We start from the raw sequence: 16,002 nt of genomic DNA, 5'->3' as shown, positions 1-16,002 counted from the left end.
CCAGGGGAACTGAGCTCTGCACTCTGGAAAGGAGCTGGAATTTGGGGGGATCCCCAGGTCCCCCCTGGAGGCTGGCATCTCTGAACCGCAGTGGGGCACAAGGCCACAGAGTCCCCCCTCCAAAGCAGCCCTTTCCTCCAGGGGAACTGATCTCTGCAGTCTGGAGAGGAGCTGGAATTCCGGGGGATCCCCAGGTCCCACCTGGAGGCTGGCATCCCTGAACCTCAGTGGGGCCCAAGGCCACAGAGTCCCCCCTCTGAAGCAGCCCTTTCCTCCAGGGGAGCTGATCTCTGCAGTCTGGAGAGGAGCTGGAATTCCAGGGGATCCCCAGGTCCCCCCTGGAGGCTGGCATCTCTGAACCGCAGTGGGGCACAAGGCCACAGAGTCCCCCCTCCAAAGCAGCCCTTTCCTCCAGGGGAACTGAGCTCTGCACTCTGGAGAAGAGCTGGAATTTGGGGGGATCCCCAGGTCCCACCTGGAGGCTGGCATCCCTGAACCTCAGTGGGGCCCAAGGCCACAGAGTCCCCCCTCCGAAGCAGCCCTTTCCTCCAGGGCGACTGATCTCTGTAGTCTGGAGGAGAGCTCTAATTCTGGGGGATCTCCAGGTCCCACCTGGAGGCCGGCATCCCTGTGCAGCAAGGGAAGACTGGCAATGAGTAGAAAACCTTTATTCTCAGCCAAAAAGCTTGCATAAAGAGTGCTTTGAGGCAAACACTGGCTAGTCAGAATTGGGGCTACTGGGCTAGAGAGACAAGCAGTTGGATAAGGCAGGATTTCCATTCCATTTATTTTTCAAAGGCTTTTCAGGAAACATCACCTTGATGTCCGTGTATTATATTCTCTCTCCACTCCCTGCTATTCAGACCAACGAGTGGACTTCCAAAGTGGTTTGCAGCCATTAAAACATAATAGAAATGTCAATTTAAAAAAAAAACGTTAAAAGGAAGCTCTGGGAGGTTTTTTTGTTCCAGCCACAGAGGAAGGGGGTCATGATTTGGACACTCCTGTCGACTAGTGTGTCGGCAAGTCTCCTCTTCCCTTCCCTGAGTCCGCTTGCGGAGAGGGCAGGATAAAAGTCTAATGTAAGTAAGTAAATAAATAAATCTTTCATGGGAAAAGAATTAGGACGTAGAGGCCAAGGTTTTAACAACCGGCCTGTTGTCTAAATTGCGAGGCAAACGGTCTATCAAAAGGAGTCCTGGGAATCATATTATCGGGCTGTAGAAAAGAGCGGTGGGCACCTGGAAAACTAACGAAATTGGTGGCAAGGTGTGAACTTGCACGAGTCACTGTTCACTTCTTGAGATACCTGAAGAAGTGAGGAACGGCTCACGAACGTTCATACCTCAGAGGTGTCAAACTCATTCGTTATGAGGGCCTGACATAAATTTAGGCTTGCCAATCCCCAGGTTCCAGCAGGGGTTCTTCTGCTTTCCCAGGCTCCTTCCCGCCCCCAGTCAGCTGGCTGGTGGAGAGAAGCCCCGCCCTCAGAGGACCATGTGCCTTTCCACCTCTGGAGGCTTCAGTCTCTGATTGGAAAGGCTTCCTCTTGGCATGGTGTGTCTGTGTTACTTTGAAGAAGTTGGCAGCAACTCATGAGTAGAGAGGCCGATCCCTCGCTTCAGAGTTGCCAGAAACGGGGGGGGGGGGGAGAGGGAAACGTCTGCTGAGCACTTCATTATTCCCTATGCAGAGATCGATTCTCGATGGGGAATTGATCTGGATTCGATGGGGAATTGATCTGGAGGTTTCGGGGGCTCTGGGGGAGTTGTTTTTTGAGGTAGAGGCACCAAATTTTCAGTATAGTATCTAGTGCTTCTCCCCAAGGTACCCCCAAGTTTCAAAACAATTGGACCAGGGGGTCCAATTCTATGAGCCCCAAAAGAAGGTGCCCCTATCCTTCATTATTTCCTATGGAAGGAAGACATTTAAAAAGGTGTGCGGTCCCTTTAAATGTGATGGCCAGAACTCCCTTGGAGTTCAATTATGCTTGTCACACCTTGTTCCTGGCTCCACCCCAAAGTCTCCTGGCTCCACCCCCGAAGTCCCCAGATATTTCTTGAATTGGACCTGGCAACCCTACATAAATTAGACCTTGTCAGGCCGGGCCATGTTGGGCCGGGCCATGTGTGTACCCATTTATGATTAGGTAGCAGAGATATAAACTTTATAAAGGACACAGACAAACACAATCAAAGATTTTTTTAAAAAAAAATTAAAAACATTCTTAAAACATTAGCACTCCTTGGTCTTAAAGGTGCCTTCTTTGTATTTCTCCCATGGGATGCTGGGAACTGGGCAAAGGAAGCTCTGGCTCTTTTCTTTCTTCCCCAGGGGACCAGGAGGGGGAGGAGTCTCAGCCAATGGAGAAAATAGAGGTTTTGCTCTGTAGGTTTCGCTCCGTTGCTTGTTGACTTCTGAAGGAAAAATTCTTGCCTTCACGCAAACTCCGGAGTTTGCGTGAAGGCAAGAATTTTTCCTTCAGAAGTCAACAAGCAACAGAGGGACTCCTGTGGAACTTTATTATTGAGTCTTAGTACTCTGTTTGGAAAATTAAGAGACTGTGTGGGGTCCACCCTTTAATACTGTATTTGAGACTCTTGTTTGTCTTTAATTTCTACTGGATGAATCTATGCCTACTTTTGTAGGCTGTTTATTATATGATATTATGTTATTTACTTAATTTTGTATATACTAGTCAAGAGTGTGTGTTTTTGCACAATATTTTTGTATGTTATACAGAAGGAGGCAAGAGAGAGGGAGAAGGAAGCAGATGACAGCCAGTTGCTCGGGGGCCTGACAGGAGCCCTCCAAGGGCCTGATTCGACCCCCAGGCCAGATGTTTGACACCCCTGTCATACCCAGCCACAAATTTTGTCTGTCTTTCAGGTGCTACTGGAGTCTTGCTCTTTTCTGCAGCTGCTAATATGGCTACCCATCTTGATATATCAGGGCTTAGGTCACGGCAGGCCTCAGACTGGGCAGGAGCTCACAGGAGTGGAGCTCTGGAACTGCTAAGTTTTATTGTGCTCTTTCTTTCTTAGCCCCCTCCCCCCCAAATAATTGCTTCTGGGCTCCATTGGTCAAATCCCCTGTGAGAATTCTGCTGAGCTCTTAAGATTTGACAAACTAGCTAATATTTTCTCCCACAAATGTATGAACATATATATGAACATATATGAAGCTGCCTTATACTGAATCAGACCCTTGGTCCATCGAAGTCAGTCTTGTCTACTCAGACTGGCAGCAGCTCTCCAGGGTCTCAAGCTGAGGTTTTTCATGCCTAATTGCCTGGACCCTTTTTAGTTGGAGATGCTGGGGATTGAACCTGGGACATTCTGCTTACCAAGTAGATGCTCTACCACTGAGCCACCGTCCCTCCCCATGTGGGGAAATAACCTAAACATTTAAAGTAGACAGATGGAAATCTTCATCAGGCCACTGTGGCCAAATAGGAGAAGAAGAAGAAGATAATATTGGATTTATATTCCACCCATCCCTCCGAAGAGCGGCTCACAATCTCCATTCACTTCCTCCCCCACAACAGACACCTTGTGAGGTAGGTGGGGCTGAGAGAGCTCTCATAATAGCTGCCCTTTCAAGGACAACTCTGCAAGAGTTATGGCTGACCCAAGGCCATTCCAGCAGGTGCAAATGGAGGAGTGGGGAATCAAACCTGGTTCTCCCAGATAAGAGTCTGCGCACTTCACCACTACACCAAACTGACTCTCGAGGAGAAAGTCAGGGCTTTGTTTGAGCAGGTACGCATCAGAACACAGTTCTAGCTGGCTTGGTGTCAGGGGTGTGTGGCTTAATATGCAAATGAGTTCCTGCTGGGCTTTTTTCTACAAAAAGCCCTGTGTGAAACAATGGTGACACCAGCGGGTGTGGCCTAATATGCGAATGAGTTCCTGCTAGGCTTTTTCTAACAAAAAAAGCCTTGGAGAAAGTAATTTAAAAAGTATGATGGGAGTAAGGTTTTAATGATGACAATTCTAATTCAAGAAGCATTTCAAGGTAGATGCTGAGCTGATAGAATTTAGTACACCTTCCAGTGATGTCAGGGGGTGTGTGGCATAGGCAAATGAGTTGTGCTAATGAGCTCCGGCAGAGAGAGCCCCGTGGTGCAGTGTGGTAAAGCTGCAGTACTGCTTTCGGAGCCCTCTGCTCATGACCTGAGCTCGATCCCGGCGGAAGCTGGGTTCAGATAGCCGGCTCCAGGTTGACTCAGCCTTCCATCCTTCCGAGGTCGGTAAAACGAGGGCCCAGATTGCTGGAGTGGGGGGAGTGTAGATGACTGGGGAAGGCAATGGCAAACCACCCAGCAAAAAGTCTACTATGATGCAACGTCACCCCAGAGTTGGAAATGACTGGTGCTTTCACGGGGGACTACATTTACCTTTGCCTGATAAGCTCTGGCACCGCTTTTTCTGTGAAATGGCCCGCTGGTTCAAACTATTCTGTTGCCCCAACAGATCCTGGAGATCTGAGAATGGAGCCTGAAGAGGGCAGAATTTGGGGAGGAAATTCTCAACCTGAAGCTGGTAACCCATACCTATTAATACCCATTTAGTCTCTCTGCCACACAAAGACTCATTCTCCTGTCATGTAGCTACCTTTCTTTCCGTGTGTGCACATGACTGGGCCTTGAGACGCATCCTACACTACCCATAAAAGCCCCATGTGGTTTTCTAATTTCCAGGTTGTACAGAATCCTTCACAGAATCATAGAGTTGGAAGGGACCCCCAGGGTCATCTAGTCCAACCCCTGCACAATGCAGGAAACTCACAAAGACCTTCCCCGAAATTCACAGGATCTTCATTGGTGTCAGATGGCCATCTAGCCTCTGTTTCAAAACCTCCAAGGAAGGAGAGCCCACCACCTCCCGAGGAAGCCTCTTCCACTGAGGAACTGCTTTAACGTTTAGGAAGTTCTTCCTAATGTTGAGACGGAAACTCTTTTGATTTAATTTCAACCCGTTGGTTCTGGTCCTACCTTCTGGGGCCACAGAAAAATTCCACACCATCCTGTATATGGCAGCCCTTCAAGTACTTGAAGATGGTGATCCTATCACCTCTCAGCCGCCTCTTCTCCAGGCTAAACATGCCCAGCTCCTTCAACCTTTCCTCATAGGACTTGGTCTCCACAGTTCATTTCCTGTTCTGGTGTTGACCACGGCCCCCACGGTGACACAGCCCCCTACCTGTGTAATGCAGGCGCCAGTGAAGGCCACGATGACGGCCACCACGTTGACCGTGAGCTGGAATTGCAGGAATTTGGAGATGCTGTCATATACATTGCGGCCCCACATAACTGCCTTGACGATGCTGGAGAAATTGTCGTCTGTCAGGATGATGTCAGAGGCTTCCTTCGCCACGTCAGTGCCTGCTATGCCCTGTGGATAGGAAACGGGGATGGCAGACATGAGAACATCAGAAGAACCCTGCTGGATCAGACCAGTGGTCCATCTAGTCCAGCATCTTGTCTCAGAGAGCGGCCAGCCAGTTCCTCTGGAGGGCCAACAACAGGGCATAGAGGCTGAGGCCTTCATAAGAACATCGGAAGAGCCGTGCTGGATCAGACCAGTGGTCCATCTAGTCCAGCCTCCTGTCTCACAAAGTGACCAGCCAGTTCCTCTGGAGGGTCAACAAGAAGGCACAGAGGCCAAGACCTTCCCCCCCTGACAAGAACATAAGAAGAGCCCTGCTGGATCAGACCACAGTCCATCTAGACCAGCCTCCTGGTCTCACACAGTGGCCAACCAGTTCCTCTGGAGGGCCAACAACAGGGCAGAAAGGCTGAGGCCTTCACAAGAACATCAGAAGAGCCCTGCTGGATTACAGCAGTGGCCCATCTACTCCAGCATCCTGCCTCACACAGTGGCCATCCAGATCCTCTGGAGGGCCAACAACAGGGCAGAGAGGCTGAGGCCTTCACAAGAACATCAGAAGAGCCCTGCTGGATTACAGCAGTGGCCCATCTACTCCAGCATCCTGCCTCACACAGTGGCCATCCAGATCCTCTGGAGGGCCAACAACAGGGCAGAGAGGCTGAGGCCTTCATTAGAACATCAGGACAGCCCTGCTGAATCAGACCAGTGAGGGTCCATCTACTCCAGCATCCTGTCTCACACAGTGGCCAACCAGTTCCTCTGGAGGGCCAACAACAGGGCACAGAGGCTGAGGCCTTCATTAGAACATCGGAAGAGCCCTGCTGGATCAGACCAGTGGTCCATCTAGCTGTTTATTCCTGTGGCCATCACTTCCTCCTCTGGCAGCGAATCCCCCATTTTAATCACTCTCTGTGCAAAGTAGTATTTCTTTTTGTTCACCCTGAACCTTCTGCCCATTAGCTTCACTGGAGGCCCTTGAGTTCTAGCCTTTTAGGAGGGGGAGAAAAATCTCTTTTTGTCATCTCTTTCCACCCCATGCATTATTTTATAAGCCTCTAACATGGCATCCCGCCTCCCCCCTCCTTAGTTGTCTTTTTTCTAAACAGCAGATTCCCAGACTCTTCAGTGGTTTGTCCTAGGGAAGGGGCTCCAACCACCTCATCGTCTTGCTTGCCCTCCTCCTCTGTACTTTTTCCAGCTCTGCAATGTCCTTTTTGAGATATGGTGACCAGAACTGTACACTGTATTCCAAATAAGGAAGAAGAAGACATTGGATTTGGATCCCGCCCTACACACTGATTCTCAGAGCGGCTCACAATCTCCTTTTCCCTCCCCCGCAACAGACACCCTGTGAGGCGGGTGGGGCTGAGAGAGCTCTGACAGAAGGTGCCCTTTCCAAGACAACTCTGCGAGAGCTACGGCTGATCCAAGGCCATTCCAGCAGCTGCAAGTGGAGGAGCGGGGAATCAAACCCTGTGAGGTAGGCGGGGCTGAGAGAGCTCTGACAGAAGGTGCCCTTTCCAAGACAACTCTGCAAGAGCTACGGCTGATCCAAGGCCATTCCAGCAGCTGCAAGTGGAGGAGCGGGGAATCAAACCCTGTGAGGTAGGCGGGGCTGAGAGAGCTCTGACAGAAGGTGCCCTTTCCAAGACAACTCTGCGAGAGCTACGGCTGATCCAAGGCCATTCCAGCAGCTGCAAGTGGAGGAGCGGGGAATCAAACCCTGTGAGGTAGGTGGGGCTGAGAGAGCTCTGACAGAAGGTGCCCTTTCCAAGACAACTCTGCGAGAGCTACGGCTGATCCAAGGCCATTCCAGCAGCTGCAAGTGGAGGAGCGGGGAATCAAACCCTGTGAGGTAGGCGGGGCTGAGAGAGCTCTGACAGAAGGTGCCCTTTCCAAGACAACTCTGCAAGAGCTACGGCTGATCCAAGGCCATTCCAGCAGCTGCAAGTGGAGGAGCGGGGAATCAAACCCTGTGAGGTAGGCGGGGCTGAGAGAGCTCTGACAGAAGGTGCCCTTTCCAAGACAACTCTGCGAGAGCTACGGCTGATCCAAGGCCATTCCAGCAGCTGCAAGTGGAGGAGCGGGGAATCAAACCCTGTGAGGTAGGTGGGGCTGAGAGAGCTCTGACAGAAGGTGCCCTTTCCAAGACAACTCTGCGAGAGCTACGGCTGATCCAAGGCCATTCCAGCAGCTGCAAGTGGAGGAGCGGGGAATCAAACCCTGTGAGGTAGGTGGGGCTGAGAGAGCTCTGACAGAAGCCACCCTTTCAAGGACAACTCCTGCGAGAGCTACGGCTGATCCAAGGCCATTCCAGCAGCTGCAAGTGGAGGAGTGGGGAATCAAACATGGTTCTCCCAGATAAGAGTCCGTGAACTCAACCACTACACCAAACTAAGGCCACGCCATAGAGCCACACAGGAGCATTACAAACACAGTGGGCACTTTTGGATAAGACCCCAATTCCTTCTCTTTTCCACAGCTGCTGGGGCAACCACTTCATCTGGGAAGAAGCAGCTTAAATAGCATTTCAGCCCCATTTGTAGTCCTGGGCCCCAGTCAGCTGTCAAGTGCGGTGGGGACAGCTTGTGCGAAAGGAGCCACGGGGGAAAAAAAATGAAGTTTGGTTCTTCAGGTCATCTGATTCTAAATTTCATGCCTTTGCCCTCACTTCCTTCTTTGGGGATAGGGTTGCCAGATCCCCCAGTGAAGGTGGGGATCCATCGCTACCAGGCCTCCCCTCAGCTGCCGATCAGCTGACCAGAGGAAAGGACTTACAAAGAGAAAGAGAAAAGCCTAGGCCTTCTCGCCAGCATTGTAAAGGAAGTAACATCATCACTCAGTGACAGACATCTGGGTAATGCTCTGGTATTTGGGCAAAAACTCTATGGTAGAAGCCAGTTTTACCATAGAGCATTTGCTCAAATACCAAAGTGTTGTCCAGATGTTGCTGGTATAATGACATCCAGAGCTTTTTTTGTAGAAAAAGCCTAGCAGGGACTCATTTGCAAATTAGGCCACACCCCCTGATGTCACCATTGTTTTGCGCATTGTTTTTCTACCAAAAAAGCCCAGTAGGAACTCATTTTCATATTAAGTCACACCCCCTGACACCAAGCCAGCTGGAACTGCGTTCCTATGCGTTCCTGCTCAAAAAAAAAAAAGCCCTGATGACATCACTTCCTGTGCAACACCAGCAATACAACTTCTCATAAGGAGGACAATGCTGATTGGCTAGCAACCATGATGGTACGAGAGCACTTCCCAGTTCCCAAATCCTCTTAACAGTCAGCACTGAAATAGTTTCCGTTTTTGTTCAATTTATAAGATAACAAATGCAGATACAGATTGATCTATGCAGTCCTTTTTAAAACAAAAAGGGAACAGCCGTCCTGACTCATGGTGGATCAGAGGCAAGACTGACAGGTGAGCCAGTGTTCGGTTTGCTGGTATAGCCACCTGTCACTTCAAATGCAAAGCAAATAAGGAGGAAATCAAGCACATCATGGCTGAGCCCCCCCCCCCCGCCCCGTGACCTCTCTCGTTCATATTGTATCTTCCTCCAACCTAAATTCCTAGGAAGTGGATTTCTAGATCTGTCTCTTGCATTTTTATCATGTCCTTCTGTGAAGGGTGAGGTATATGATTCTCCCTTCACCATTTTATCCTCACAACAACCCTGTGAGGTAGTGAGACAGACCATGAGAGAGTCTAGCCCAAGATCACAGGCAAAGTTCCCTCTAAGCTGTGGAGTCTTTATGAGCAAAAATTCGACTTTGTGAGCTGCTGGCATTAACGTTGTGCGCCGCTACATCAATAACTTTGCTCTGGAGCTATTTTTCCTGATTTAGGAGAAAAATGTGTGAGCTGGAGGTTAGAAAACTGTGAGCTAGCTCACACTGACTCAGCTTAGAGGGAACACTGGTCACAGGAGAGCGGTGATTGAGCCCTTGGTCCCTCTGATCCACTGCACATAAGAACATAAAAGAAGCCATGTTGGATCAGGCCAATGGCCCATCCAGTCCAACACTCTGTGTCACACAGTGGCCAATATATGTGTGTGTGTACACACACACACACACACACACACATATATATACTGTGGCTAATAGCCACTGATGGAACTCTGGTCCATATTTTTCTGCCCCAGGAGCACAGCCACTCCTAATCAATCAGCAACAATCAGCCCACTCAAACCAAACAAACAGCAGTTCCCCAGCAACCACAAACTCAGAATTTTCAGCAATCACACAGTCACACAAACTCAGAAATTCTCAGCAACTTCCCCAGCTGTTTAGAAAGCCAAACCTCACCCTTATAGCACTTCTTATCTGCTCTCTCTCAGAGCTCTCTGAAATGTGCTCAGCCTCTGGTAAAAGGTGCAGCTTAATCCAGAGGGCCTCCCTCTGGGAAATAAAGGTAGGGATTTGGTCACTGTCCCCTTACCATGGCAAAGCCGACATCAGCCTTCTTGAGTGCTGGTCCATCGTTAGTCCCGTCGCCCGTGACAGCAACCACCTGGCGCTGCTCTCCAATAGTGCTGTCAATAATACCTTCGGGGACAAGAATTCAGGTTAGCCAATATGGTTTGTTTTTTTGAACTGTGTTATGGGTTCATTGGTTCCTTCAGGAGACCGATTTCCTTCTCCTTTTCCAGTGGTTTGCTCTATCATAGTTTGTCAGAAGATCTGAATCTGGGAACCTTTTTATTAATGCTTTCCTCTACCTTTCCACTGGGCCCCGTGGCGCAGAGTGGTAAGGCAGCAGTACTGTGGTCTGAGCTCTCTGCTCACGACCTGAGTTCAATTCCGGTGGAAGCTGGATTCAGGTAGCCGGCCCAAGGTTGACTCAGCCTTCCATCCTTCCGAAGTCGGTAAAATGAGTACCCAGCTTGCTGGGGGGAAAGTGTAAAAGACTGGGGAAGGCAATGGCAAACCACCTCGTAAAAAGTCTGCCGTGAAAACCCCAGAGTCGGAAACGACTGGTGTTTCCACAGGGGAATTCCTACCCTTTCCATTCATAATTCGGTGGGTTTTACAAACCAGGTGTGGTGGTGGGTCTCATTAGCACAACTCTCAGTATATAAAAAAATAAAAATAACATAAAGATGATCTTGGGAGAGAAATCTGTCACTGTGTATAGATAAGCTGCTCTTCTTATCTAGAAAAGAGCCAGAGTCTAGTAGCACCCTAAAGACTATCGAAATTTGTGGCAGGGGACGAGCTTCCATGAGCCACTGCTCACTTTTTCAGATCTGAAAAGAGCAAGAGTCCACCTTAAAGCAAGATTGCCAGGTCCAATTCAAGAAATATCTGGGGACTTTGGGGGTGGAGCCAGGAGACTTGGGGGGTGGAGTCAGGAGACTTTGGGGGTGGAGCCAGGAGACTTGGGGTGGAGTCAGGAGACTTTGGGGGTGGAGCCAGGAGACTTGGGGGTGGAGCCAGGAGATTTGGGGGTGGAGTCAGGAGATTTTGGGGGTGGAGCCAGGAGACTTGGGGGTGGAGCCAGGAGATTTGGGGGTGGAGTCAGGAGACTTTGGGGGTGGAGCCAGGAGCAAGGGAGTGGCAAGCATGATTGAACTCCAAAGGGAGTTTCTGGCTATCACGTTTAAAGCGACCGCACACCTTTCCAATGCCTTCCCTCCATTAGAAAAAACGAAGGGTAGGGGCACCTTCTTTTGGAGCTCACAAAATTGGACCCCCTTGACTTCCGGGGAGGAAAATGGCGAGCTGAGTTGTCTCTCACATCGGGAGCAAGCTGAAGGTCTTGTTCGGGGTAGTGGAGGGCAAATCAAAGCCCACTGCCTACCTTTCTCAGTGAGAGAAAGGTCCAAGACTTGCACTAAAAACTTTGGAAGAGATTTACCTTGGCTGAAAAGGAGCCCTGTAGAGGGTTCCTTTGAGGCTTTGAGGGGTCTCAGAAGTTTGCATAGTTATCGTCTGCAAGATCTTTCAGAGTCATTGATTTGGCATAAGCTCGTCAGGATCCTAACCTTCTGGGACAATTCTAAGCAACTAAAGTTTTGGAAGACCAGTGGAACTTGGATAAGTGAAGAAAAAAAGGTACAAAAGCTCTTTTTTCACTCCGGAGCTATTTACAGATTAAAGGGACATATTAAAGGTGGGAAGAAGGGGAAAATATAAAGCTTGCAATTAGAAGAAAGAAATGGAGAAGTTTGGACTGTTTTAATACAAAAGACAGTGTTAAAAACTGCTAAAATTTGAAAAGAGAACATAGTTTTGTCTACTTGCGGTTTGCGGTTTGTGAAAAGTAAAACAGCCACGTTGCATTGGAATATACTGGAACAGTTCTACAAAATTGGACCCCCTGGTCCAATCGTTTTGAAACTTGGAGGGTTGTTTGAGGAGAGGCATCAGATGCAATGCTGCAATTTGGTGCCTCTACCTCAAAAAACAGCTCCCCCAGAGTCCCAGATACCCACGGATGAATTCTCCATTTTACCCTATGAGAATCGGTCTCCATAGGAAATCATGGAGTGCCCAGTAGACATTTCCCTCTCTCCCTTTCTGATGACCCTGAAGCAGGGGGAGGGGCCTTCAAACCACTGCTTTACAGTCTACAAGTGCTACCTGAGCATCACCCATCAGAGAAGAAAAGCTGGCCACTGGATTTTGTGGTAGGTGTGTAAATCGTAGAGTGATGACTGCAGGACACACTCATTGCAAGTGCACGGGACTGTCGCTTTAAGAACTTTGATAAGAGTTTATCAATGCAATGATATGAATGCAATGCTATGAATGCTGTATGTAATATACGAGAAGCATAATATGCTCTTTTGATGCGTTCACAGCTTTCGAGCTGTGGTGCCGGAGAAGACTCTTGAGAGTCCCTTGGACTGCAAGAAGATCCAATCAATCAGTCCTAAGGGAAATCAACCCAGACTGTTCCCTGGAAGGTCAGATGCTGAAACTGAAGCTCAGATCCTTTGGCCACCCAATGAGAAGGGAGCACTCACTGGAGAAGACCCTGATGCTGGGAAAGACAGAAGGCAAAAGAAGGGGACGGTAAAAGAGGAGATGGCTGGACAGCGTTACTGATGTAACAAACACAAATTTGAGCAGACTTCGGAGGATGGTGGAAGACAGGAGGGCCTGGCGTGACTTGGTCCATGGGGTCGCAAAGAGTCTGTCTCGACTGTGTGACTGAACAACAACAAATGAATATAATAGATAGGCCTCAGATTCAGTGGGAGCTCACAGGAGTTCAGCTCCTGAACCTTTCAGAGAGTTCCACCTCCTCCTTCTGAGAGTTCCACCTCCTTGTCCATTGAATAGTAGTGCATCTGCATAACAATCCCTGGATGAGCTCCACCACCTATTTGTCTACAAAACGACCCCTGATAATGGAATTTGGTTTGCAAAAGATTTAAGTGGTCTTTAAGACTTTTTCACCAGCAATCTGTGTTGTTCAACCCACCTGAGGATTGGCAACTCATAGCAGGGGATGAACTTTTGTGAGTCTCTGCTTACAAAGCGAAAGCTCCTTCACTGCCACCAATGTTGTTAGCCTTTAAGGGGCTACCGGACTCTTCTCTTTTCTGCTGCTACAGACAGACCGACACGGCTCCTCGTCTTGATCTATTTTCCTATCTAGAAATCATTTTCTGGGAATTACATCCAGAGAAACTGAGAATCCTGGCTGTCTCCCCTCTCCCAGACCTCTGCTTTCTCCTGCATTTCCTTCTGGGCAAAAAGCTGGCCATCTCTTACCTTTCACCAAGGTGTGTTTGTCAGTGGGTGAAGACCGAGCCAAAACCCGCAGCTTGGGCCAGATTTTGTCGAGGCGTTCCTGTTCAATCTGCAGTGTAGGAAGACAGAGAGAAAGGGGGAAAAATTACTACGTGGGGAAAGGTCATGGAATTTATCTATGCAGTTTCCCTCCAAACTGGGAGAAAGAGGGGATGGCGCTGGTTAAAACACACATGCTTTGATGGCTGCATGACTCGTTATCTCTCTCGGAACTTTTGTCTCTGCTTCGGTGCAATACTTCCCGATAGAGGCAGTTCACATGTTCAGATGCCACGTGGCAAGAAATCAAAAGATGTATTTGCATGCCGCTTTCATCTGATGGCCCAAAGGCTAGCCCGGTCTTGTCAGATCTGGGAAGTGAAGCAGGTGGGGTTGCCAATCCCCAGGTGGGGCAGGGAATAAAGGTAAACACCTCCATGAAAACCAGCCTCTAAATTAAATACATAAATATCGCAGTATAAACAGATTTTTAGAAAAATATTCAAAGTGTATTCAAAATTATTCAACATTGATGCAAATAAAGAACATGTACCCTCATCCCAAAGTCATTCCGAGACAAATCAATGTCAAAACTTTCATTGGAAAGTTGGAAAAAGTGCAGAAAAGGGCAACTAGAATGATTAAAGGTTTGGAACACTTTCCCTATGAAGAAAGGTTAAAACGCTTGGGGCTCTTTAGCTTGGAGAAACGTCAACTGCGGGGTGACATGATAGAGGTTTACAAGACTATGCATGGGATGGAGAAAGTAGAGAAAGAAGTCCTTTTCTCCCTTTCTCACAATGCAAGAACCCGTGGGCATTCAATGAAATTGCTGAGCAAGCAGGTTAAAACAAATAAAAGGAAGTACTTCTTCACCCAAAGGGTGACTAACATGTGGAATTCACTGCCACAGGAGGTGGTGGTGGCTGCAAGCATAGCCAGCTTCAAGAGGGGATTGCATAAAAATATGGAGCGGAGGTCCATCAGTGGCTATTAGCCACAGTGTGTGTGTATGTGTGTGTGTGTGTGTGTATTTTGGCCACTGTGTAATGCAGAGTGTTGGACTGCATGGGCCATTGGCCTGATCCAACATGGCTTCTCTTATGTTCTTATGTTCAATCACTGGATGAAGGTAGAAGTTCAAGTGATAAAGTCTTATATGAAAAACGATGCTTCCAAATTTGCAGTGAGAAGCATAATTTCAGAGAACTCTTTTTCTGCAGGGTATAAATTGTAAAACACACGACGTGGCAGTACTCAGATCCCACGTTTCGCACTCTTGCTTCGACAAGCTTTCTTCAAACCTTGACATTCATAACAATGCTGCTGCTTACAATATGCTTTACCAGGTATGGTCAGGTGGGGGCAGGGGATTCCCCGGTTTGGAGGCCCTCCCCCTGCTTCAGGGTCATCAGAAAGTGGGGGTGGGGAGGGAAATGTCTGCTCGGCACTCAATTGTTCCCTATGGAGACCGATTCCAATAGAGTATAATGGAGAATTGATCCGTGGGTATCTGAGGCTCGGGGGAGGCTGTTTTTTGAGATAGAGGCATCAAATTTTCAGCATAAAATCCAGTGCCTCTCCTCAAAATACCCTCCGGGTTTCAAAGAGATTGGACCAGGGCATCCAATTCTATGAGCCCCCAAAGAAGGTGCCCCTATCCTTCATTATTTCCAATGAAGGGACGGCATTTAAAAGGTGTGCCGTCCCTTTAAATGTGACGGCCAGAACTCCCTTTGGATTTCAATGATGCTTGTCACAACCTTGCTCCTGGCTCCGCCCCCAATGTCTCCTGGCTCCACTCCCACAGTCTCCTGGCTCCACCCCCAATGTCTACTGAGTCCATCCCCAAAGTCCCCAGATATTTCTTGAACTGGACTTGGCAATGCTAGAAGCAGGACTGGGCCTGGTTAGTACTTGGATGGGAGGCCACCAAGGAAGTCTAGAGTTGCTACACAGTGGCAGGCAATGGCAAACTGCCTCTGTTAGGCCAACATGCCCCTGAAGTAGCCAATCCTCTTGGAGTTGACAGTAGGCCCTATAAGAAGAGCCTTGTAAGCTCTTGGGGGATTGGCTACATCAGGGAGGTGTGGCCTAATATGCAAAGAGGTTTCTGCTGGAATTCCACCTCTGGGCCGCACACCCCTGAGGTAGCCACTCCTCCTGGAGCTTCCAGTAGGCCCTGTGCGAAGAGCCCTGTAAGCCCTGGGAGGATTGGCTACAGCAGGGAGGTGTGGCCTAATATGCAAAGGAGCTTCTGCTAGAATTCCACCCCTGGGCCACACACCCCTGATGCAGCCAATCCTCCTGGAGCTTCCAGCAGGCCCTGTAAGAAGAGCCCTGTAAGCTCTGGGAGGATTGGCTACAGCAGGGAGGTGTGGCCTAATATGCAAAGGAGCTTCTGCTAGAATTCCACCCCTGGGCTACACACCCCTGATGCAGCCAATCCTCCTGGAGCTTCCAGCAGGCCCTGTAAGAAGAGCCCTGTAAGCTCTGGGAGGATTGGCTACAGCAGGGAGGTGTGGCCTAATATGCAAAGGAGCTTCTGCTAGAATTCTACCCCTGGGCCACACACCCCTGATGCAGCCAATCCTCTTGGAGTTTACAGTAGGCCCTCTACTAAGAGCCCTGTAAGCTCTTGGAGGATTGGCTGCATCAGTGGGGTGTGGCCTAATAGGCAAAGGAGTTCCTGCTACAAAAAAAGCCCTGTCTAGGAACATAGACTACTCAGGTCTTGTTTTAGATGGTAGCATAGTACAAGGAGTTAGGGAAAGAGTCCAGGCTCCCGAAAGGAGCAAGGGAGGGAGATTTAAGTCCCTAGATCTGTGACTCGAGTGGCATCGCACCTGTTGGAGGGAAGC

The 16,002-nt window shown here is 49.1% G+C and overlaps 1 protein-coding gene across 1 annotated transcript in view; it reads right to left on the bottom strand.

Moving 5' to 3' along the window:
• Positions 1 to 16,002, bottom strand: part of ATP2B3 (ATPase plasma membrane Ca2+ transporting 3) — a 141,688-nt gene that overhangs the window by 48,346 nt on the left and 77,340 nt on the right. The window contains 3 exon segments of the mRNA XM_060252485.1: positions 5,205 to 5,396; positions 9,840 to 9,946; positions 13,124 to 13,211. Coding sequence (XP_060108468.1) covers positions 5,205 to 5,396; positions 9,840 to 9,946; positions 13,124 to 13,211 — 387 coding nt within the window.

Source organism: Heteronotia binoei, chromosome 13 (genome assembly GCF_032191835.1).
Source record: "Heteronotia binoei isolate CCM8104 ecotype False Entrance Well chromosome 13, APGP_CSIRO_Hbin_v1, whole genome shotgun sequence".
Classification (NCBI taxonomy): Eukaryota; Metazoa; Chordata; class Lepidosauria; order Squamata; family Gekkonidae; genus Heteronotia; species Heteronotia binoei.
This window is presented reverse-complemented; position numbering and strand designations above follow the sequence as displayed.